General features: G+C 37.7%; 2 protein-coding genes across 2 annotated transcripts; one reads left to right on the forward strand and one right to left on the reverse strand.

The window, feature by feature from the left end:
* Positions 1 to 994: 994 nt before the first annotated feature.
* On the forward strand, positions 995 to 9,892 carry LOC109005952. The gene is made up of 11 exons (XM_018985068.2): positions 995 to 1,306; positions 1,716 to 1,817; positions 1,902 to 2,056; positions 2,138 to 2,231; positions 2,674 to 2,744; positions 3,054 to 3,160; positions 6,995 to 7,116; positions 8,312 to 8,400; positions 8,732 to 8,791; positions 9,181 to 9,285; positions 9,364 to 9,892. Exons 1-11 carry the CDS (start codon positions 1,138 to 1,140, stop codon positions 9,481 to 9,483), a joined length of 1,194 nt encoding a protein of 397 aa, XP_018840613.1. The 5' UTR covers positions 995 to 1,137; the 3' UTR covers positions 9,484 to 9,892.
* A 994-nt stretch (positions 9,893 to 10,886) lies between these two features.
* LOC109005951 (CASP-like protein 1E1) lies at positions 10,887 to 13,514 on the reverse strand. Its single transcript, XM_018985067.2, has 2 exons — positions 13,090 to 13,514; positions 10,887 to 11,413 (listed from the first exon to the last, which is right to left on the reverse strand). The coding sequence occupies exons 1-2, from the start codon at positions 13,329 to 13,331 to the stop codon at positions 11,074 to 11,076; spliced, it is 582 nt and encodes a 193-aa protein (XP_018840612.1). The 5' UTR covers positions 13,332 to 13,514; the 3' UTR covers positions 10,887 to 11,073.
* Between the last annotated feature and the right edge of the window lie 10,262 nt (positions 13,515 to 23,776).

Raw genomic sequence — 23,776 nt, forward strand, 5'->3', positions numbered from 1 at the left:
CAAGTTGATTCAAACATGAAAATTCAGGTTTCTGTATGTTGTCTCGAAAAGACTGTCGAAGTAAAACGACCATCTCTCTTTTATCTATGATCGATAAAGACAAGCTTTATGGCATTTGAGTTCCTAGTTGACAAGGAACGCAAGGGCAAGTATTCCTGATTAAATTTATTCAATTTTAACCTGAATTGCATTGAGCCCAAGTCAAACGTTTTTCTTTTTCAATCAGTTCATGCTATAGAAAGTTAAATTATTTTAGCAAAAAGGGTTTACCTCGACCGTTTAGAGAACCCACATATTCTCCTTCCCCACAAGCTTCTCTTCCCTATTAAGTATTAACCTCTCTAGATCTTCTCTCTCTCTCTCTCTCTCTCTCTTTTTTAAATCATCGTTCTCATATTTTTTTTCTTCACTTGTGTCTAAATTTTAGCGAGGCTCATTTGAACACGTAAAATATTCCATAATATTTGAAAATAATATTGAAATAATTTATAAATAATAATAAAATAATATATCAATAACAGTAAAATAATTGAAGTTAAGATATCTATATCATTGAAACTCAACGGTCCGCTAGCTTTTACCATAACAATAATACTAGTCTTCCAGCTTGAATTATTTTATTTTTTATTTTTTTTATTTTGTAATTAAATAAATATTTTTTAATGATATTGTGATTTTTTTATTTTTAAAAATATTTAAAAGTGTTAAAATATATATATAAAAAATATATAAAATACATTAGTGGAAGCTCCTAACAATGGCCTGTAGAGCCCACTCTTTATCATAAGAGGAATTCTATTCATTAACTACTATTTACTCTTGCAGCTTATATTTATAATTTTTTTATAGGATATGAGGATATTTTTTATAGTATATGGATTGTGGAATAATGAATAGTGGGTTATGACCATAAATATTGACAATGGTGGAAAAAACCACGTGTCGAATAACAAGGCGCATGCCCACAGGGTTAACCCTGAACTGCCGGTCTACCTACGTATCCTTCTTTTCTTCCCTCACTAAACCCTGATCGCTGTATGAGTGGGCTTGGCGCTCGCTCGCTCTCTCCAACACCCACCGGAGTTCACTCAAAACCAACTCGTCCTCAGCTCGGATCTAACTCGGCCCCTCGAAGCCATGCAGGCGGTCTCGAATGCACGTAGGCTCTCTCGGGCTTTTAAATCTCCGATTCTTCTCAACTCGCATCGATTCCTCGCTCCCGATATTGGACTCTTTGAAGCTCCTCCAACTCCTCGTCCATGTCGCATTCACCGCAGCTTGTCTTCCCAAATCCCTTGGTCCTCAGGTTCAGTCCAAATTTAATTTTGTGTGAGTGTAATGTTTGATTGCCGAGAATCTGTAGGGAAAAAAGTATCGAAATGAATTTGACTCTCAGGTTCCATCTCACGTTTGGTTTGTCGAAAAGGAAAAAACCTCAGCCTTACTATACTGTAATTTCAAATTTTAATTCATTTTTATTTAACTTTATGTTTGGTTGCCAAGGGAACTGAGCAAAAGAAGAGGAAAATAAATAAATAAAGGGGAGGGCGAAATTTTGACTCTTATGTCTCCACCAGAGAAGTTTGAGTGTTAATGTTTGTTCTCAAGTAATGCGTTAAGAACTTTTCTGGTATACCGCGTCACTGTAACTAAAAAGGCTTTTAAGTGATTTGATGAATGATTTTGAAACCTGAATATTTTTCTACTATAAGCAGACGTGATTCGAAGCAATCATTTGCATACCGTACAGCGGTATTTTGTGATATCGAGGGCATGCTTTTCTTCGGAAGCGAGTACCACAGAAAGCAGTCCCACAGGTCATTGACTTTTCTGATGATTTGTTTTTTAGATTGCTCTTGAAGCTAAGTTTGATTATAGTTGCTTTATATTGCTGAATGCAGAGGCTGTGAAGGAGCTGTACGACAGAATGCTTGATTCTGTGGTTTCTAAAAGATCGATGCCCCCAAATGCTTGGCTGTGGTCATTGCTTGAAAATTGCAAAAGCAATGATGATATTAAACTTCTGTTTGATATCTTGCAAAACCTCCGAAGATTTGTAAGTTTTCTTCTTAATTATTCCATTAGATTTGTATAGTTTAAATTGTTGATAGTTGACAGTTCTTTGCTTTGGTTGCAGAGATTGTCTAATCTACGTATTCATGCTGACTTTAATTGCAATCTGTGCCGAGAAATTACCAAGACGTGTGTTCGTGTAGGGGCCCTTGACTATGGTATGCCTTACGATTTTTTGCTTATGCTTGATTTTGTCTTCTTTCCATTTTTCAGCATCCATTATGCTAAGGGAAATACTCTAGCCACAAATGGATTACACAAAAGTAATCCCCACAAACCGATGTAGCATAATGTGGTTCGTCAGATTGTAAAGTAGATATAACAGACTACGTGAATCTACGTCAATTTGTAGAATTACTTTTATGTAATCTCTTTGTCGCTGTACCAATACTCTTATACTAATTCTCTTTTGAGCTAATTTGCTGTGATAGTTGATTGTTTATACCTAGACTATTGACAAATCCATGCAGCTCAATTGCTGCTCTTGCATTTGGTTTCAGGAAATTTTCACTTGCAACACATCTTCAAATTATATTCTGAAGTTTTATCCATTGTGAACTCTGTGATTTTATCAAGATTATTTGGTTTAAATTTGTGCAGGGAAGAAAGCATTGTGGAAGCATAATGTGTATGGCTTGGCTCCTAGTATTGGATCTGCCCACCATTTACTGGTATCAATGACCTCTGAATCTTTTTATAAGGTTATTAGGGATCCAAAACCTTGAAAAAAAAATCCATAGGGGAATTGAATACTTTCTTAATACTAGCCCCAACCATTCCCTTCTACTCCAAAGAAAATAGAAAAATCCCCACAAAAGTTAGTTTTCTAGATTCGCCCCTGTTAAGGATCCTCTTTTTTTTTTTTTATAAGTAGGATCCTCTTTTGTTTTTTGGCATGTGATGGATCACATTTTTTTTTGTTTTGTTCTTATAAGTTGGGAACTTGTTTCACATTTGAGCTTTTTTTAAATCCACTGCAGTTATATGCTAAGAATAACAATGATGCTAAGCTCATGGTGGACATAATGAAACTTATTAAGAGGAATGACTTACCGTTGCAACCTGGTACAGTGGATATCGTTTTCAGGTATGTTGGTTATAACTTATGACTGCTTCATGCTTTGCTTTGCTTTCATGAAAACTTCAAATGTTTCACTTCCCAAGACAATTCTTTAATTCTGAATTTATTGTCAATTTTGAAATCTTTTTTTTTATAAGTAAGAATTTTATTAATAGAAATATAGGCAATGCCTAAGTGCACAAGGGGATCCTTTGTCCCCATTCCTTTTTGTCATTGTTATGGAGGCACTTAGCAGAATGATCTTGGCCTTGGTTAAGAGTGGCTTTGTGGTTGGATTCTCGGTTGGTGACCCCAATAGGGGTGCTCTTAACATTTCTCACTTGTTTGTAGATAATATATTGATATTTTGTGAGGTAGAACAAAACTAGATTCGGCATTAGGGGCACTTTTAGGCCTCATTTGGTTACACAGATGAGATTAGATGAAATGAAAAGATAAATATGTGAATAGTAGTGAAATAATTTGTGAATAATAGTGAAATCGTTTGAGTTAAGATTTTTATGGAGTTTTAGGAAAAGAGAGAGAAAGTTGAATAACAAAATTATAAAGTTAAAAGAGGGTTAGGATATAATCTTTTAATATTATTTTTGTTTTGGGATTTGAAAAAGTTGAATTGTTTTTGCCGTTTTGTTTGGAAGTTTGTAAAGTTTTAATGATTAGGTAATAATTATATGAAAAATTTGAATAGTTGAAATTGAAAAATGTTTGTGCTTGAATGATATATGGATGTTAAGATGAGATGAGATGAGATGGTTTCAAAGTTTTGTGAAACCAAACCAGACCTTATTCTGTTTTGAAGCGGCATCAGGCTTGAAAATGAATTTCAATAAATTAGAGTTGGTAATGTTCGCAACATCCAACTGTTGGCTAACACTCTTGGATGTAAGGTTTCCTCTCTTCTCATTAGGAGTGTAAAATTTTCGGTTCGGATCGGACCGAAAACTTGTTTGGTCAGTTTAGGTCCTCCATTTGTGGGACCGATTGGGTTTCGGTCCGGTCCCGGGGTGGGGTGGGGTTTTTTCATCTCGGACCAAACCGGACTAGACCCGACCGACCGAACTACAAATATATATTTTTAAATATTTTTTTATAAATTATATATGTTATTTTATATAATAGTTATATAAGTGAATTATGTAATTTTCATCTAACCTATGACTATTGACAATATAAAATGTTAAATATATAATTATTAATTAACTCATATCAGTTAACTAATATATAATTATCAATTTTGATAATTCGAACAACTTTTTTTAGGCTATTGTTAAGTAAAAAATGTGCAAATAAAGTTAAATAGTTGTATTATTCAAAATTATAAACATTGTGGGTTTTTTTTTGTCTCTACTAATGGGCTGAAAATACACATTGCGGGCTTTTTTGTATACTTCAAGAATGATGGATTTTTTTGTATGATTGGGCCCCTATTTGAAATTGGCCCAGACCGATATGGACCGATAGCTAACGGTCTGATCCAGTCCACTAGGAGTGATCGGTCCAGTCCAGTCCAGTCCGGGAAAACGATGGACCATCCCCCCCATACCAGACCGATTTACACCCCTACTTTTCATGAATTACCTTGGTCTTCCTTTGGGGGCAGCCACAAGGGCTAAATCGATTTGGGATACAGTGATTGAGAATATTGAATGTAGATTGGCAGGTTGGAAGAGATTGTACTTGCTGAAAGATTGTAGGATCACCTTAATCAAAAGCACTCTGCCTAATTTACCAACGTATTTCTTATCGTTCTTCCCAATTCCAGCAAGTGGTGACCCGTATTGATAAATTTCATTGTGATTTCCTTTAGAGTGGGTTTGGAGGATGATTTCAAATTCCATTTGGTTAAGTGGGAAAATGTATGCTCCCCAATCTCTTTTGGTGGGTTAGGAATAAGAAATCTGAAAATTTCCAATCGGGCTTTACTTGAGAAGTGGTTATGGCGATATAATATGGAACCAGAAGCCTTATGAAAGTCGGTGATTGACTTCAAATATGGAGGTTTGTGTGTGTGTGTGTGTGTGTGGGTGGGGTGGGGTGGGGTGGGGGGTGGAGCACTAGGGAGGCACGTGAGGTTTATGGAGTGGGAGTATGGAAGCACATTAGACGAGGGTAGGGGTGTCAAATCGTGTTAACGGGTTGTGTTTGTGTCGCGTCAAGGCATGTATATTATACTATATCGGTCAATCCAAACACGACCCGTTAAGCTTATCGTGTCAAAATCTCAAATCTTAACATGACCTATTAACATAATGGGTGGACACGACACAACCCGTTAGTGAATACTACGAAATAGGTGGACCCGACACGACCTGTTTATGTATATGGGTTTAACAAACCAGAAATTAATCCGTTTGACCTGATTAAGTTTAGCATAATTTTCTATAAATATTAAAATCACAATATCTATAAAAAATATAAAACTAACTATAGTCCAAAGTTACAATTCAAACAATAAAAATATTGAAATTAAAATCTCAACAATTTTACTTTTAGATATAAGGGTATAATTGTAATTTTAACTTTCTTAACCGGTCATAATGGGATATAATGGGTCAAAAAGTTGACCCGTTATCAACCTTTTAAGCAATTGTGTCTTAACGGGTTAACCCATTTTGACCCGAACCCGTTAAGACTAAACTTAAACCCGCTATTATTGTGTTGTGTTTATGTTAGGTTAATTGGTCATGTCACATATTGTCATCTCTAGACGATGGTTTGGGGGGGGGGTTGCTGTCACACTAGACTTGTGTTGGGAGATGGCTCTAGAATAAAATTCTGGAGTGACTTATGGTGTGGAGATAACGCCCTTAAGGACTCATTTTCTTCAGTTTTCAGGATTGCATGTGAGAAAGAAGTTTTGGTGGCTGATTTTATGGAGATATCTAGTGACCTTGTCCAATGGAATGTGAACTTCACTAGGGCGGCCAAGATTGGGAAGTTGGTAGCTTTGAGGATTTGTTTAGTCTTCTGTACTCCATGAGACCGAGCACTTAAGGAGCTAACATGTTGTGATGGGTACCCGCAGGTAAAGGTACATTCTCATTTAGCTCTTTCTATAAGTCTCTCACACAATCGCAAAACAATCATTTTCCCTGGAGAATGATTGGGTGAAATAAGGCGCCTCTCAAAGCGGCATCTTTTGCTTGGACAGCTTCTTCGGGCAAGATTTGAAGATGGATAACTTACGAGAACGCAATGTAATTATAGTGGATTGGTGCTGTATGTGCAAGAAAAGTGGTAAGATTGTGGATCATCTTCTACTGCATTGTAAGGTTGCTAGAGCGTTATGGAATGATGTATTCAGCAGGTTAGAGCTACCTTGGGTTATGCTTGCCACATCGGTTGAGCTTTTGGCTAGTTGGACAAATTTAAGAGGTATTCCACAAATCATAGCCGTATGAAAGATGGTTCCTATTTGTATCATGTAGTGCTTATGGCAAGAGTGAAATGACTAGATGTTCGAAGACGAGGAGTGCTCGTTAGAGGGAACTTAGATTACTTTTTGTTAGAACTTTATTTCTATGGGCCATAGCTGTAGATTTTAATAGACTTGGTTTTCATGATTTTCTTGTTTCCATTTCTTCTTCCTAAATAGGTATTATCTCGTGTATACCATCTTGTGTACTTGGGCTATGCTTATTCTTATTTATACAATTGTTTACTTATAAAAAAGAAGGTAATCTAGACTGAACTCGGCAAGTGGTTAGGGCACTTATCTAGCTTCAAAGAAAGTTGATACCTGCTGATTTATTGCAAAGGTTTAGATTTTTGTTTTTCAATAATTCGTTGATGCTTTTCTTAAAATGATTTTGATCTTGTATTTATGTTGACCAATTGCAGCATTTGTTACAATACGGATAATTGGCAGTTGATGTCCAAGTACTCGAAAAAGTTCATCAAGGCTGGAGTAAAATTACGACAAACTTCATTTGATGCATGGATGGAATTTGCTGCTAAAATAGGTACCTGCAAATTCTATGTTCTCTTATTTTAGGTTCAAATTTGTGTTTATGTTCTATATCCATGCTTACTGTCTCATTTTGGATGCCTATAGTGGTTTGTGGGTAGGATTTAGGACCGTAAGCCATCCATAAAGTTAGTAAAGTTCCCTGAAATATGCCATATTCTGTGGTGCATGCTATCGTATGCTTTAATACTTAAATGTGCATTTAAAAAAACAATCATATGCTTTTAAACTTATTGTGTACTGGTTTGCATCTGGCTTTGGTACTTCTACACTGTATTTCTCTTAAAATTGTGCTCCCTCTGTCCCACGGTGGGGCCTTGCTTTCCTTTTAGGATTACCCAAAATAAGCGTCCTCTTCCCAAAAGTCACACATTTACATCTTCATCTTTCCATACTACCCTTGCTTCCTTGAAAAAGGGAAGCAAGACATTAAAATCACAATATCTGCAATGGAGATGCTCATTATGAATTGGAGGGAGTATCGTTTGGTTAGTTTGGTTTAAACAAGGTAATGAATATATTTTTATATAGGAATGGCTGAGAGGAGTTTTTTGATTACTCAATATCGGTTACCATGAAGCAGATATATTTATTAATTAGGCTATATGAATATATTGATCTGAGACTATGGAAACACTCAGGTTTCTGCTACTTCATCAGGGCAACAGTCCAATATAGGAGCAAGAAACCCACATCTTTGGATTTCCAGTTTTCTAGTGTAGGGAGTTTTGATGATTTCAATTACGTTTTCCGTTATCCAGTTAGGGTGTAGTTGAAGGAAAATCATTAGGTCTGGAGTATTTAAGACGTTGTACTCCCATTCCATCATGTAATTAAAACTGCTTATGTAAAGATTAATTTTAATTAACATAGGATGGGAGTACCACTTGTCCATACTCCAGGAGTACCTAATAATTACTTGCAGTTGAAGGATTTCTTATGAAGTTAAATATTACCACCCATATTTTTTTTTTGAAAGCTTTTCATGGTAATGCTGTCTTGTTCTTACCCTACTACCCAGGAAATCCAGTTTCTACAATGATATGCGTTGTTTGCAGAAAAGGGGCATCTTTATGAGCCATACCAACATCTTGAAAATCATGCCATCCTTTCTCTGAAAAATAATTAATTTCTGTTATCCGAAGAACCGCTTCATTGTATGCAAAGATTTTCACGTTTTTCCTTTGCAGGAGATACTGAGACACTATGGAAAATTGAGAAGTTGAGATCGGAGTCAATGAGGCAGCATACTCTTGTGAGTGGGTTTTCATGCGCCAAGGTAATAAATTTCATACCATCAAGTTATTTGCCCCGTTTCTGTGAGGAAATTAATTTTGAGATCCGAATGTAATGTGATTGCCAATTTATTTGCACTCTATGTTGTATGGAAGTTGGAACGTCTCATAGTGGGGGCTCTATAAATTGTTCGAGGGTCATTGCTCTTGTACTGTATAAAAAAAAGGGCTATTATCTTATGTTTTCTTTTTATTTATTGTCTTTTTTATTTTTTTAAATTTTGTTTTTAACTACAAAATTGAGCTTTTTTGGGCAGCCCCAGTTGAGGTTTCGGTCAGAATGTAAGCCTAAGCCTCTGTTTGATGTCCTTGCAGGGTTTTCTATTAGAACGTAAGCCTGAGGATGCTGCTGCCATCATTCAAGTCTTACATCAGGTGACTACCATTTTATGGGCTTGGATTATATTCTAGGTGACCTCTTCAGGCAGTGCTGATCATATTGATAGCACGCCTAGAGCGGAAATTACTTTTCTAAGTTTCTGTGAGGTCAGGCTTTACTTATTGAAACACATAAAGGGCTGGGAATCATAAATATTGCATCCTATTGTCTGAGTTTTCAGTTTTTCTAAATAGCTATAAAAGGTACTGTTTGCTTTCTAGCCACTAGTTGATGCGTTCTTGTTACTTTATTGGAAGTCAAGGGCCAAAAAACATGATATTTTGTATGTTCCTTTATTGGAAGACGTGGTTACCTATATCTAATCCAATCCAAACAACTTTAATGTTAGATGTTTTGTTAAAGCCATTGGTATTTATGCATGCAGAGTTTATCTGATGCAAAGAAGTCGGGCATCATGATTGAACTCCAAAAGCTGGTAAACGAGTGGACAGTGGAGGTTATCAAGCGCCAAAAAAAAGAGGACAGGAAGGTACTCCTTTTAATAATTTTAAGAATTTAACTTCTAGAATATGAGCTTATGCATTTGTGTCCACATTCTCTCGATCAGGCATTAGCTGAATATTTGCAATCAGATATTCCTGCTATGGTAAGTTGTCTATTAAACATGGGCATAGAGGCTAGTGTAAGCATCGAAGACCTAACTGGAAAGGAAGGTATTCTTTATTGAAGAAAATGGAGGTTGAAAGTTGAGATCTGAAGCTCTGTGCACTCTTGACCATATGTTTTAACCGGTACTGGTTGGGAATGAGCACTTCCATATTTTCCCCATTTACTAAGAGACGTCTAAAGCCCTCGTGAGCATCCTCTAACCTCTACAAAGGTCTTTGTTTTCTATTTGGTATGCATTTCTTTTGTTTTGATCGACTCTACGATTATTGTCGTTCATTTGGCTGTTCTAAACATGTACATTTTGAATCTACTGGGTAGATTTGAGGGACAATGCCAGAAAATTTTTGTGGGTTTTAATATCTGATTTGTCCGGATGATTTTGCAAAGCAGGTGTTGGGCCTCTAATTCTAGGTAGCAGTTTCATACCTTTATTCCAATTTTTATGAGATTGAAATAAATGCTGGATCGGAATTGTTGATTGTCCTGTTGTAGACTATCTCCATTTTTTTTGTTTGCCCTTTATCAACACAAGATTGTTATCAGTGCCTTGCATGGTAGAGAGCATCATTCTCGTTTAACCATTTGAAATTATAATTTTCTATGATTTCATCAGCATCACAGAAAATGTTTTGGTTCCGCCCGTAGGGCAATCAACCTCCCTCCCTCCCTCTCCCTTAAAACTAACAAGCATTTAATTCGGTTATTGGTAGCTATTTGATGGTTTGCTTTTGTTACATCTCCAAGTCTTGCCATTTTCAGAATGGCTTTATCATGGAACATTCTTGCTATAGGTTGGCCGATGTTGCATTTTTTCGCTTCGATGACTTGACGGATAAACATGAAATGACAATGTGACTTCGGTTGTGTTTGGTTGTTGAACCAAACTCAGCCCATTTCAAACTAAATTATTGATGGAATGTATTAATTTTTCAATTTTTCATAAAAAAGTTCTTAATCTAAAAAGTTAAACTCATCTTAATAGGACTCACAAAATAGTACTATTGTGAGCTCTCAAAGTTGTTGAGCTCTTTGTCCGACTAGGTTTTCCTTTTGTCCGATGCCTTGAAGAAGTGAACTGGCCGTCTTGAGTTCCTCCATCAACCTTGGCTTCTAAACACGATTTGAAAATGTCAAGTTCAGTAGAAGAAGCCATATTTTCGGTCGACGTTGTAGCCTACCTTAATTAACACCTCTCAAAGAGCACTTGGGAACTCTCTCTCCTTTGCTTCCTCGTACCATCAAACGTCAATATGCTTATTGGATTAACCTACAAATTCCTCTAAAATTATTTTTCAATTCATTTCACCACCAACATTTGTAATTGTGTTAATTTTCCTTAGATAGTTTTTATTTTTTCCTTAATTTTCTCGTTTTACGTTTTCAAATCTCTCTCTCTCTCTCTCTCTAATTTCTTGTTAAAAATTTTCTTTTCTTTTCCACTCAATAGAGAGATTTTCCAAATGAAAGCACAATATAAGATAAATTAATAGCATGGGTGAAGTATATATAGGGATATTACACGCTAATTAATTAGGTTCTCTCATTCACGTACGTACGCAAATAAGACCAAATTAATACAAGTGGCTCTTATGACAATCGGCTAAAAAAAAAAAATAATAATAAGCTTTGCAGTACTTGGCCAACATCTCTACTTGGACTTCTCGTGGAGTCTCAAGGCAGAAAACACAACCAGCAAGATGAATGCCACTGCTCCAATCACAGAAACTACGATAGATGCTGCTACTTGCCCACAAAACTTTCCAAACACATAACACACTTTTCCCCACCGCAAGTGAGAGTTCCCGTGGTAGCCAATTAAGCCAATGGCGGTGGCGGCTCCGGTGCCGGAGAACAGCAATGCCACCATCAGTGTATCAAGGACAAGGATCATCGATCCTAAGATGATGTTTTCACCCGTGCTTGTGAATGTGAGGAGCATAGAGAGGGCTGCATATGAACATGCTATGATATTTGTCACCATTAGGTACCTAGCAAAAAGATCTTTGAGATGTTAATTTCGATCTCTTTTTTTTTTTTTTTTTTTTCTTCTCCTTGGTGGTTGATAATTAGAAAATGTAGTATAAATAGCACGAATTGGGAACAATGTGAGACCCCAAAAAAAAAAAAAATAGTGTATCGTATAAATGCATTTCGTCAGTTCCTTTTCTGTCCCTGTAGAAGGGTCCTTAAATAAATATTGTAGGATTTTAGGTGCAACTCATGGTATTTAAGAGCTTTGACTTTTGATGCATTTCCTTAAAAATCTTCTCATTTAGCCTTATAGATCAATCTTACTTTTTTTTTCACCTTTAATCGCATATATTTTTATAAAAATAAAATAAATATGATTTTATTAATAAGCCCTCACTTTTAACAGATGAATTCCATTTATTCTTATTCATAAATCTTAAAATATTACAACTGATTAATGTCACTACAAGTTTTTAATATGAATAGTACTACATATACTTATAATTTTATCTACAAAATCTATTTTATCAGTTTTTTTTTTTTTAAATTTCATAATTTTCAACATATCAATAGATAATATTATATCAGTATGTATTATTATGTAAGTAAAAACTATAAATACAAATAGGATTTTCTTTTAATATTACCTAGCTACAACATTTATTCTTCATTTAATATTATCCAAAATATTTATATGAGCAGTAATACATAATGTAGGATTCTATCTTTCTAACTCTCCTCTACTTAATATTCTCAAGTTCAAAGAACAACTCAAAGAATAATATTTTCTACTCTTGTACTCAATGCTATGCTTCCATGATCGATTCATTTGGGTCCCCGAAAGTATTTGTGGGGATCCAACAAAATTAAGAAGCGGGCCATAAATTAACCCCCGTATTGAATGAGATGAAACATATTTTATATCCAAACAGCGCCTTAAGTATCCAATCCAAACAGGGCCTTATAAAGTATCGGCCAATCTATTTGACGCTAGCAGTTCCCAAACAAAACTAATATTATAAGAGTAATTTTACATATAACCGTTAAGTGAGTATATACGTAAATACTGCATAATCACTTTGAAAAAAAGTAGGTTCTACTATTAAAAAATTAATTTTTTTATGTAGATCTCATATTTTATTCATTTTTTTCAAAGAGATTACACGACAGTTGCACAATTCACGATTGTAAATATATTTTTTCATTTGCAAAACTTATTGCTTTACCTACTTGGAGTAAGGAAAAAATCACTTAATTAGCTAGTTTTTTTTTTTTTTTTTGTCAAAAAATAATACACCTAATTAGAAAAAGATAATTTTCTTGATTTAAGTTTTTAAACTTTACATAATTATCCTATATATATTTAAAATAGAGTTGTAAAAAAGTTGTATGCATATTATTACTGAACTAATTCAATGTAAGTGTTCACAATCGAGTGGATCTATACGCTCGGCGGGTTGAGCCGAGGGGTAGACTTGTTTTTCCCCCTTCTATCATAGTGAATATCTAAGGGTATATATACGTAGATCATGTACTCTATTTATTCGAGTTAAGTGGTGTTCAATTTCTATATGAACAGTAAGATAAATAATTTTCTATGGACACGTGAGAATAAATCAATTACAAAGATAGTAATAAGGTTAAATAAAAGAATACAAATTAGAGAAAAAGAGGAGTTTGAAAAACAACATACACAAAGGCAGACAAGTAATGCCATTTAGCAGAGACTGGAACATTCAGAGGTGGCAGGCTTGCCACCAGCTCAATTGGGACAATCGCACTCTGCTTGTCCACACCAACAAGTATGGCAGCCACCAAAGTCAGTGCTAAGGCCAAAAGCCTTAGGAGTAATTCACAACGCTTGGCTGTTCTTCCATTTCCCATCTTCGCTTCCTTCCCATTCCTCTCCAACCCATCCACCCCTCCTACCTGCATGGCTTTGTTCTGATTCTACGACGTTGCTATCAAGACTAGCTCCAAGAAAAAAACAAAAGGGTACTGAAATCTTGGAGAGATCAGTGAAGAAGAAGTGGATGTGGAGCTTTAAATAGAGAGAGAGAGAGAGAGAGAGAGAGAGAGAGACGAGGTGTTTTGGTCAATGGGCAAGAGTGATAATATATATATATAAATATACATATATATATATATATATATATCTCGATGGACATTGTATGCATTGTTAGGTGAAGGGGTCCATAACTTTATATCAATTGCAATTAAGGCAAGGACGTGTTTAGGTGTAGAAGTTTGGTGTTGCGAATTAATTTGATGGGTCCAAAAAGGAATTAATTGAATGTGTATATATATATATAGTATTTAATTTCTTCGATTTATTTAAAATGGATACTATTTATTTAGTGTAAGATATGTAATATTTTGGTCCATTCACATTTTTCTAACAAATAAAGTAATTTAAATAGATTAAATCTTTTAACCTGTCACACTGTTAATGGGCTGAAAACAGCTAGCCTTCAATTATTTTTGCCACATAGCCCACCCATGGGGCTAATAATGGAACCGCACGGCACAAAATCAGAAACAACCATGGAAGCCCTCTCGCCCAGATCAGATCCCTCACCCCTCTCTTCTCGCCCATCGATGCCATTGCAAATTCACCCACCCCTCTCGTCCAAATCCCTCACCCCTCTCTTCTCTCCCATCGACATCATCTAGGTGGTGATCTAATGGCATATATGGACTGTGGTGGTCCACCAGAGGACCTAGTGCAGTTGGTGAAAGACCGACTGGAAGTGCAAAACTTAGAAGCAATAGAATCACCTGGACCTATCATGTAATACTCGTTTCAAGAAAAATAATCAATAATCCGAAAAATCCCATTATATTTGCCCAATCAATACCCAAGAAATTAAACAATAGTTATAAATTTGATTCTTTCTCTGTATCAATCCTTCCATCGGCCAGTACGATACAGATCAATATACAAGTTTTGGATGAAAACAACAAAAACCGAAGAAAGCTATCAGCTAGCGAACAGTACTTTAATTCATGGAATTCAAAACATAAACGGAGTTGTTGAGATTGCCTGAAAGATCATCGACATGGAATTATTCTTGCAGGAAACAAACTAGAACAGAATTAACCAAATAATTCAGCAAGACCATGCATTAAATCTACAACATTGAAAATAATCCTTGTAAAAGTAAGTTCCATCGTGGAGCAAGGAGAGAGTAGTACTGTAAGAACCCAAAATACTAAAGAATCCAAAACACACGTATGTACTTACCTGGAGTACTCGTCATTGCTGAGAGTGAGGCAGGGAGACTTGGCCGACGATGATCTTGATTTACAAGACACGTACGATTGCTTTTCTGAAACCCAACGTCCACGGCCGCTCTCGTCGACGACTTTGTCCTCAGATATCATGGAAAGCGCCACCCTCCAATTCTTAGCAGACACAGTCTTGAAATGTCCCATGCAGTAGTCAGCCTCTTGCGCCTTGAAGAAGAAGGCACCGTCCGCGACATAGTTTTGGTGGACCACTGTGATGATGAAGAGGACGACTGTGAGTGGTGGCTACGTCAGACTGGCTGCGTCGGACTGTAGCCCGAGAACCCATCGAAAAGGTGAAAGTAATTTTTTTTTTTATTTTTTTATGTATTTTGTTAATCATTATAAATATTTTTAAAAAAATAAAAAATTTATAATATTAATAAAAAATATTTTTTTTAATTATTAAATAAATAAAAAAATTATTCAGATACAAATTCGAATTCCAAATTCAAGTCCCAACGTATTTCTTGTTAATAGAATAGATAGAGATCGTATCAACATGTGATTGATATCTTGGAGCCATGCATGCAGCAGAGACGTGGGAGTGTTGACACGACTTTCAGGCTTCAGCACGTACGTTTGCATGGACCGAGGCATTCAGACCAGGAACCGGCCTAGAACGTACCCAGTACTTGAAGTCATAAATCTCAGCATCTATCTTAAGTTCGATCAAAATTTATGCATGAAAGTTTGGCTCACAACCAATATTCTCAACCTTTCAGTCAGTCTCTTATCTAAAAAAAAAAAAAACGTTTCAGTCAGCCTCAGACGGAACAGGGATCTAGAATTTAAGTACTTTGCATGATGTGGCCAAAGGTCTAGCTACCTTAAAAAAATGAAAATGCTAGAAGGACCGAGAGATTTCAACTGATGCTTGACCGATGCCGCATGTAATATTTTTAATGGCCCTCATAAAGTGAAAAGAAAAACTAATTATATAATTTTTTTAATGGCCGTATAAAACATTTTAAAAAAAGAAAATGCTACATCTCTTGTTAGAGCATCCGCTGGACTTCAGAGTGTGTTTTTATATATATATTTTTTAAATTGTTTTTTATATAATTTTTTTAATAATTTTAAATATTTAAAAAAAATAAAAAATCATAATATTATTAAAAAATATTTTCTTAATCATAAAGTAAAATAAAAAATTATAAATAAAAAATTATAAATATAAAAATATTTATAATTTTTTATTTTACTTTATGATTAAGAAAGTATTTTTTTAATAATTTTTTTTACTTTCTAATTAAAAAAGTGTTTTTCTAATAATATTTTAAATTTATTTTATTTTTTTAAAATATTTAAAATTATTAAAAATTTATATAAAAAATAATTTAAAAAAATCACATGTAAAACAATACTATATCCCAAAGAGCTCCAGCGAAGACTGTTGCATTACTCTTAAAAAAAAAAAAAAAAGGTTCTGCTGCAAGTATTTTTGTGTAGTAAAAAAATAGAAAAAAAATCAATTTATTAATATTTATTTTTTAATTATTAAATAAAAGAATTAAAAATTAAAAATTAAAAAACAGTCAATCAATCAATCAATCAATTTTATCATAACTTTTTATAGGTTGAAGTAGCCTTTTCCATTTTGTTATTCACAAACGAACATTAGCGGCGCTAGCTGTTATAACTTCAATAGCAGCCAAGTATTGAATATGGACCGTACGTATTTAACTACTTTTGTCTGACATATATATACAGTAATTTTACTCATCCATGCACATTGGTCTACGTATAAATATAGAAGTACTACCATAGTAAAATTAATCTTATAAATTAATTTAATTTAATGTAATTCGTCAAATTTATTTTATAATAAAAATAATTTTATAATTTAATAAATTATATTAAAACATATTAATTTATGAGATTATTTTTTTATAATGATCACTTTTTGGTTAAAATATTTTTTATAAATATATGAGAAATTCTATTTATAGTTCTCACTTAAAGATTGTATGTACATGTCTTTTATTAAATGAGAAAAAATATCATTTTAAGAAGGATATTTTATAATTTTAAAAAATTTTAAAAATAAAATTATTTAGACTTATATTGTAATCTCTAAAATAGAGACTGTATATAACATTGTTCTAAATATATATATATGAAAAATTTTATACACTATCTCATTCATCTTACTATTAATGATAATAAATGTATCATATTTTATATAGTAAACTGAAAATAAAATATTAATACGAAGTATAACATTACTCACTATATATATATCACACGTACTTAATTGTAATTTACAATAGCCTAACTAGCTAGCCCGTGCCGTATGCACCAGGGCAGTACTACTTAACATGACGGCTAGCTGTGAATCAGATTAATCTGGATGAAAATTATTAAGGGAGGTCAGAGATCACCATGCATGCACAGTACCTATACTACTATCGGATAAGAATATTAATTCCTAGCTTGCTACATTAAATTCATTCCCATGAAGAATATATATATAGAGAGGATAAATAATTGAATACATGAGTGTTAACGCCGTGTTTAATACATTTTTTAGGTCGAGTTTTAACAATTTGGATCTTGAATTTTTTATTTACACAATTAAGAAAATATGGAGAGTGGGTCCTTAATATATATAATTTTATATATTATATTATTATTTTATTCATTTTATTATATAAGATGTGATATATTTATTATCATTAAATATTTTTTTATAATTCATTAATAATAATAAATATATCATATTTTACCTGATAAAACGAAAATAAAATAGAGAATCAATTATAACATTACCCACTAAATATATAAAAATATATATATATATATATATATATATACACACGTACGTAATTGTAATTTACAACAGCCTAGCTAGCTAGCCCGTGCCGTATGCATCAGGGCAGTACTTAACATGACGGCTAGCTGTGAATCAGACTAATGATCAAAAATCACCATGCATGCACAGTACTTATACTACTATCAGATAAGATTCCTAGCTTGCTACATTAAATTCATACTCATGATTCCATGAAGAATATATATATATATATATATATATAGAGAGAAAGGGAGATAAATAATTAAATGCATGGGTCTTAACCTCGTATTTCATGCGTTCTAGCAACTCGAATCTTAAATTTTTCACCTACATAATTGAGAAAACACGGAGAGTGAGTGGTCTTTGGTGGTGGTTGAAGAGTCTCCAATGCTAAAATCAATATATCTCCTTAGTAGTTTGTACGTAAGTTTAGAGAAATCATAGAGAGCTCTTCGTACCTAGAGATCGACTTTTATACTAGGTTTCTGATGATGACAGCTCATCCCTGACTTTGAGGAGTCTATATCATTTCTACCATTCATCTAGTCAGAATCATTTAATGCGTCGTGGCTTCTGGGGCGGCGTCATTTATGTGCGTGGAGTCTGGAGAGTAGCGCCATTAATGCGGCGTGGCTCCCTGGCTCGTTTTACCCTGCGATCATTCCCTGTTAAGCCTCTCCATTCCCACTGTCAGGAAATCAAGGGTTCTCCATATTTCTCTTCCACCTACCTGAGTAGGTTCCCGAGGGTAGGGTGTCATCGGGATGGTGTCAGGGCGGTGAGTCTCATCTGACCCTACCATCTGCTTTCCCTACACGTGGGTTGCTTCGTGGGTGTGTTTTGCTCGTGGGCTGAGTATTTTGTAGAGACCCACTGACTCCTTTTAAAGGAGGGTCATTGGGCTTGGCCGGGCTCTTTGACTTACTTCCCTAATGGTCCCTTGTGGGCTTGTTTTAAGAGCCAAGAGGAGGGAAAACCTCCTTATAGTTACCCCGCCAATTTTGATTAGTCCAATGAGAATTTATTTTTGTCTTTGTCTTCATGCTATATATTTTCTCGCTATTGCTGCCGTTGAGATCCATTTCTCTAAAAATGGGCGGTCATTACTTTCCCAACTCTTCAACTAGTCAGGTTTCGGACTCTAGATTATGCTCGTACGGGTTTTTTTTGTCATTTTAACAATATCAGGCAACGGTTACCCTCCCGACTTTATTGGCACTATTTCTAACAGTTGGATTTTGCACTTGATTGTGTCTTTCCAGTTCCCTCAGTATTGATGGTGTCAGACAGCTCATTCTCTCCACGTCACATCGTTCAATACATTCTACGGGATGCATGCACGTTTTGCCAGCTTCGTGGGGCGCATGCATTCCCATGAGTTTGGGATGCTAACTATCGTCGGGGTCTATCTGAATTCCCCCCTTCATCGTTGAAGCCCATGACGTGTTGTGTCACATGTTTCACAGAGCCCTTTCACATCCCCAGCCTGGCACATGGGTACGAACGGCCAACCATTACTTCCCCTTTATATAAACACGATTCTTCTCTCCTTTCTTCCCCATTTACCACATCCTCGCATCTATATACTTTAATCTTTTCATTATCTTTGCTCGACTTCTCTTCCTCTCTGTCGCTTTTCTCAACTTCAATCTCAATAGCTCCCAAGAAGACAATTCCCAGGGAACTGGACTAGCCCGAGGTTCGCACCGCAGAGCAATTCTATATCTGCCACAATTAGCATTCGAACGTCACCTCTGAGTTCATGTCGTCACTAGCTTCCACATTCCATGTCCTGGAGAAGGTAGTTTTTGAGGTTCCTAGACCACGGGAGGGGCTGTCGAGGATGAGGGTTATGCCTCGGAGGTTGCCCTCTTCCCCATCATGTTCTCTTGCGGGCTGAGGCAGCTCTTCCCTTGTTCTGTCCGTGACCTACTAGATCGTCTCATATTGGCCCCCTCTCAACTCCACCCAAATGCTTGGAGGATCTTGATATGTTGTTGTGTCCTCTGGCGGTGAACTTTGTTGAAGTCAGACCCAGAGCACGTTGACCTTACTGGCCGCGAGTTTCTCCTGACCCACAACGTCATAAAATGTGAGGTGAACATTTGCAGTTCCAGGGCGATGCATGCCCTCATTTTTTGGAACCGCGTTATTGGAAGGTCAAAGATTGGACCCCCAAATTTTTCTTTGTGCCCAGTTGAGGGTGGGAATTTCCGATTGAGCAAGTGAACAGCCGTGAGTTTCCCATTCGGACCATATGAGGGTGGTTCCTGACTACAAAGCAATACGGCCGAAAGCCTCTCCTGAGGAGCTACGTAGTATTGCTTTGGTTAAAGATTGGGTACATAATCAACCATTCCATGTTCTCTCAGAGACTCTCATCGGGGAGGCAAATATAAAGGCCTTTTTACCTCTCCCTGGTCATACCATTTTTTACGACCGCACCATTCCCATGCAACCCAAAGCCACCTCGGCTCGGAAGCGTTCCCCAAGTCCTCCTCCCATAGGCAAGTGGAAGAAACTCTGCACGGAAGTTGCCAGGGCCTACAGTAGCCTAATGTCCCCTCCTAGATTTTCTTTGGGGCATTCCTCGACACTAATTGAGGTACAGTGCCCCCTCAATTTGTGCCTGCCCCACGGCCAGCCCCATTTATCAATGCCTCGAATCCACCAAGGAGGTCATGGGGCAAAGTCCTGCCATCCCAGAGACACCATCCACTCCTCTTTCTGCAGCCGCTTTGATTTCAGAGCCCGTCATGAGGCTCTAACCTAGGTGTATAGAGGACATCTTCCCCCAAGTGCCCCCACGCCCAGCCATCACGAGAGGGACCTACTTCTGCACCACCGTCGTCGAGCTCACGGTGGCCACAACCAAGGACCCTCTTGAGAGAGCTTCTGGAGGGGAATGAGTGGAGCCAAAGTTGGTCGTGGTTCCTAACCTCGCTATTGAGAAGACGACTGTTGCTTTCTCTCTCTTGTGCCTGTCGCAAGGTCACCTACTACTGAAATTGAAATGGTCGTGGAGGTGAGGACCGACGGAGAGAACCCGCGAAGCTCCAATGAGAGAAGGGAGCCTCAAATTCGTGGTGAGGAACTTTCTTCGGCTCCCGAGGGCCACCTTCTTTCTCAGCCCTCCATCAGCCCTGCAAAGAGGGTTGAGGGCGGAGTCTAAAATGTGGAAGCGGCTACCCGGCCATCCCTCGAAGAGAGTCTAGTGGAAGCCATTCCTAGATCAGAGATGGCAGGAGCTTGAGCAAATTCCCTCAAACGGGTGACCAAGTCTTTGATGGAATTCTTCTTTGAGGTCTCTCGCACTGGTTCATTCTTTTCTGCCATCTTATGATTAGGAATCCTATACTGACTATTCCCGCGTTTGTTTTTGTTGGCGACATGGTGCATCTCGACTACCCGCTTTCATTATGGATGGTCAGGAAGCAGTTGAAGAGGAGAACCAGACCCTTCACTTGTTGGCACGACAAGTCCTGTGGCATGGCCGAGGGGAGAGGGAGGAGAATGAGCATCTGGAGGTGGAGCTAGCGAAAGCCTAGCTTACCCACGAAAAGAGCCGAATTGGCTCGTAATGATGTCTTGACAGAGTCGGCGGTGAGGATCTCGGTCAAGGGGTTAGTTGATAAACTGATTGCGAAGGTGGCGGCTCTTGAGAAGTTAGTGAGCCAGTTGCGGGGGGAGAATGCTGAATTAAGGGGCTGTCGAGATTCTGAGGTTCATCAACTTGAACAAATCGACAAAGATTGCCAGTCCTTTTTGAAGCCTTGAAAGGATGAGAAGATTATTTGACAATTGCCTAGGTTGCTATCGACCAAGTGAAGATGAGGGCCGACCAAACATCTGAAGAGTTAGAGGGCGCTAAGAAAAGGCTAGCCACCCAGATGGTGGTCATTGAAGATCTGCGGAGTGACCTGTCTCAACTGAGGTAAGCTTTGTTTGTCTGCTACTAGACTTGGTTGTGCAGATACATTGAAGGCCTCAAGAGGATGCAAGACCACATTTTGGAGAACCCTCAGGCAAACTCAAGAGCCCTCGAGGAACACCTAAGAGCCATTGACCCCCGCGACTGCCCTCCAGACCCTGACGCGCTTGAGCACGACTGCACCCTGGGCAGAGACATGATTCTTGACGCCTTCCCTCCCAATTCTAATGCCCCCAATCCAGATCCTAATGTGCCTGAGCTAGACCCCAATGCCCCTGAGCTGGATCCTGACGCTCCTGCGCCTCAGTTCATGTTTATGTTTCTCTATATGTAAAGTTATGCACATTATTTCCTTTCCTTATAAAGACCTCTGACCAAGTTTCTTTAGATATCCTTGCGACCATTTGCTCCCGCTTTGTATACGTTTGACTATCAATAAAATTGTCTTTTTTCTCTGTAACTTGGCCTTGGATGTTTGTTTCTCCCTTAATATTATCTTTCCTCTGCTTTTTCTTTTGTCGACCTAACGGACCTGATGCAAGGGATAAGTCAAGTCCATGGAGACACGGTACTTGGCTCCCTGGTATTCTAGCCGACGTCGTAGACTGAGGAAAGGGTTAAGGTAAGTCCGTGGGGACACAACACTTGGCTCCCCTGATCTTCACGTCAGTCTCGTAGACTAAGGCAAGGGTTAAGGCAACTCCTTAGGGACACAACACTTGGCTCCCCTAATCTTCTCGTTGGCCTCGTAGACTGAGGCAATGGTTGAAGCAAGTCCACAGAGACACGACACTTGGCTCCCTTAATCTTCTCGTCGACCTCTTTGACTGAGGCAAAGGTTAAGGCAAGTCCATGGGAACACAACACTTGGTTCCCTCAATCTTCTCGTCGGCCTTGTAGACTATGGCAATGGTTGAAACAAGTCCGTGAAGACACGACTATCTGGAGGGTTTGGAAAGAACAAGAGATCACGTGCTCCTGAATTCTCAAAGCAATTTGAGGGCACTGAAAGTGTAAGGACTCCCTCGGGACCCAGTGGTGTCGAAGCTTGGGGCTTTGACAGGGAAGGAACTAATCTCGAGCGCACTATTAGGCAACCTCGCAGTGTCAACCCCGCCAATTGACTATTTTTCCCTCTTGTATCGATGTATTCATTCTTTCTTCAATTTGTAACGTACTTCGTAATAATATTGATGAAGTTCCTTGTACATGTTTTTCTTTCTTCTTGGGTTCTTCTTTTTCTTCTTTGTTCTTAGCTTTTCATTCGCATGCTTCGGGGAGTGCACCGGGCGAGGAGTGTATGGGTGATGCCGCTTGGGTTGTCTTGATTTGTTCTCGTTGGTTTGGAGGGAGAGAAACTCCTTGGGAGCCTATGATATGTAGTGGAGAGAACGGTCCCATATTTCACAGGGAGTGAGGCCGAGATGTCTTAGGCTAAGCCTTCCCCTTTGGTCTCCCCAGAGGGATGTGATTTACTGCGTAGTTGAGATGTAATACATAACTCATCCTCTATTATGAGTGTGAAGTTTGCAAACCTGGCTTCTAATTTGGTGTAGGAGGAGTTCGACGAGCATTCTGAGGCGTTACTTGTTTGGTGTTTTGTTGTTGGAAATGGCGTAATGTCGGGCAATCAAAGAATTAAACCCGCTCTCCAGTGGGGGAGGGGTCAGGATGCCTTAGGCTAAACCCGCCCCTTTGGTCCCCCCTAGGAGGTAGTTTGCTGGACAACTGAGAAACTGATTCGCTCTTCACCATGAGGTGAGTAGGAGATGTCTAATATATCTCTGTACCAAATAAATACGTTAGTATAACTCATCTTCAATCTACGAGTGCGGAATTTGCGATCTTGGATTGTTTTGCCGGAGACATGAGGCAATAGTCGCTTGGAGTTCCTTTTGGGGGAGAATGAGCGTGGTGAGGCGTTACTCATTCGGCGTTCCGTTGTTGGAGATAGTGTAATGTCGGGTAGTCGAAGGATTAAACCCGCTCTTCACTGGGGGGGAGGGGTTGGGATGCCTTAGGTTAAGCCCATCTCTTTGGTCCCCCCGAGGAGGTAGTTTGCTAGACGGCTGAGAAGCTGGTCCACTCTTCACTTTGAGGCGAGTAGGAGACATCTAATACATTGCTAGACAAAATAAATAAGTTAGTATAATTCATCCTCGATCTACGAGTGCGAAATTTGTGAACCTGGGTTGTTTTGCCGGAGACGTGAGGCATTAGTTGCTTGGCATTTCATTTGGTGGAGAAGGAGCATGGTGAGGAGTCCAAGGCGTTGCTCGTTTGGTGTTCCATTATTGGACATGACATAATGTTAGGTAGTCAAAGGGCTAAACCCTCTCTCCACCGAGGGAGGGGTCAGGATGC

This window comes from Juglans regia, chromosome 12, assembly GCF_001411555.2.
Source record: "Juglans regia cultivar Chandler chromosome 12, Walnut 2.0, whole genome shotgun sequence".
NCBI lineage: Eukaryota > Viridiplantae > Streptophyta > Magnoliopsida > Fagales > Juglandaceae > Juglans > Juglans regia.

Coding starts and splice junctions, on each gene's coding strand:
- LOC109005952 (XM_018985068.2), top strand. CDS start 1,138: ATGCAGGCGGTCTCGAATGCACGTAGGCTCTCTCGGGCTTTTAAATCT. Junction 3,161..6,994: donor ACAGTGGATATCGTTTTCAG/GTATGTTGGTTA, acceptor GACCAATTGCAG/CATTTGTTACAATACGGATA. Junction 9,286..9,363: donor AAAAAAAAGAGGACAGGAAG/GTACTCCTTTTA, acceptor TCTCTCGATCAG/GCATTAGCTGAATATTTGCA.
- LOC109005951 (XM_018985067.2), bottom strand. CDS start 13,331: ATGCAGGTAGGAGGGGTGGATGGGTTGGAGAGGAATGGGAAGGAAGCG. Junction 11,414..13,089: donor CATTACTTGTCTGCCTTTGT/GTATGTTGTTTT, acceptor TCTTTTTGCTAG/GTACCTAATGGTGACAAATA.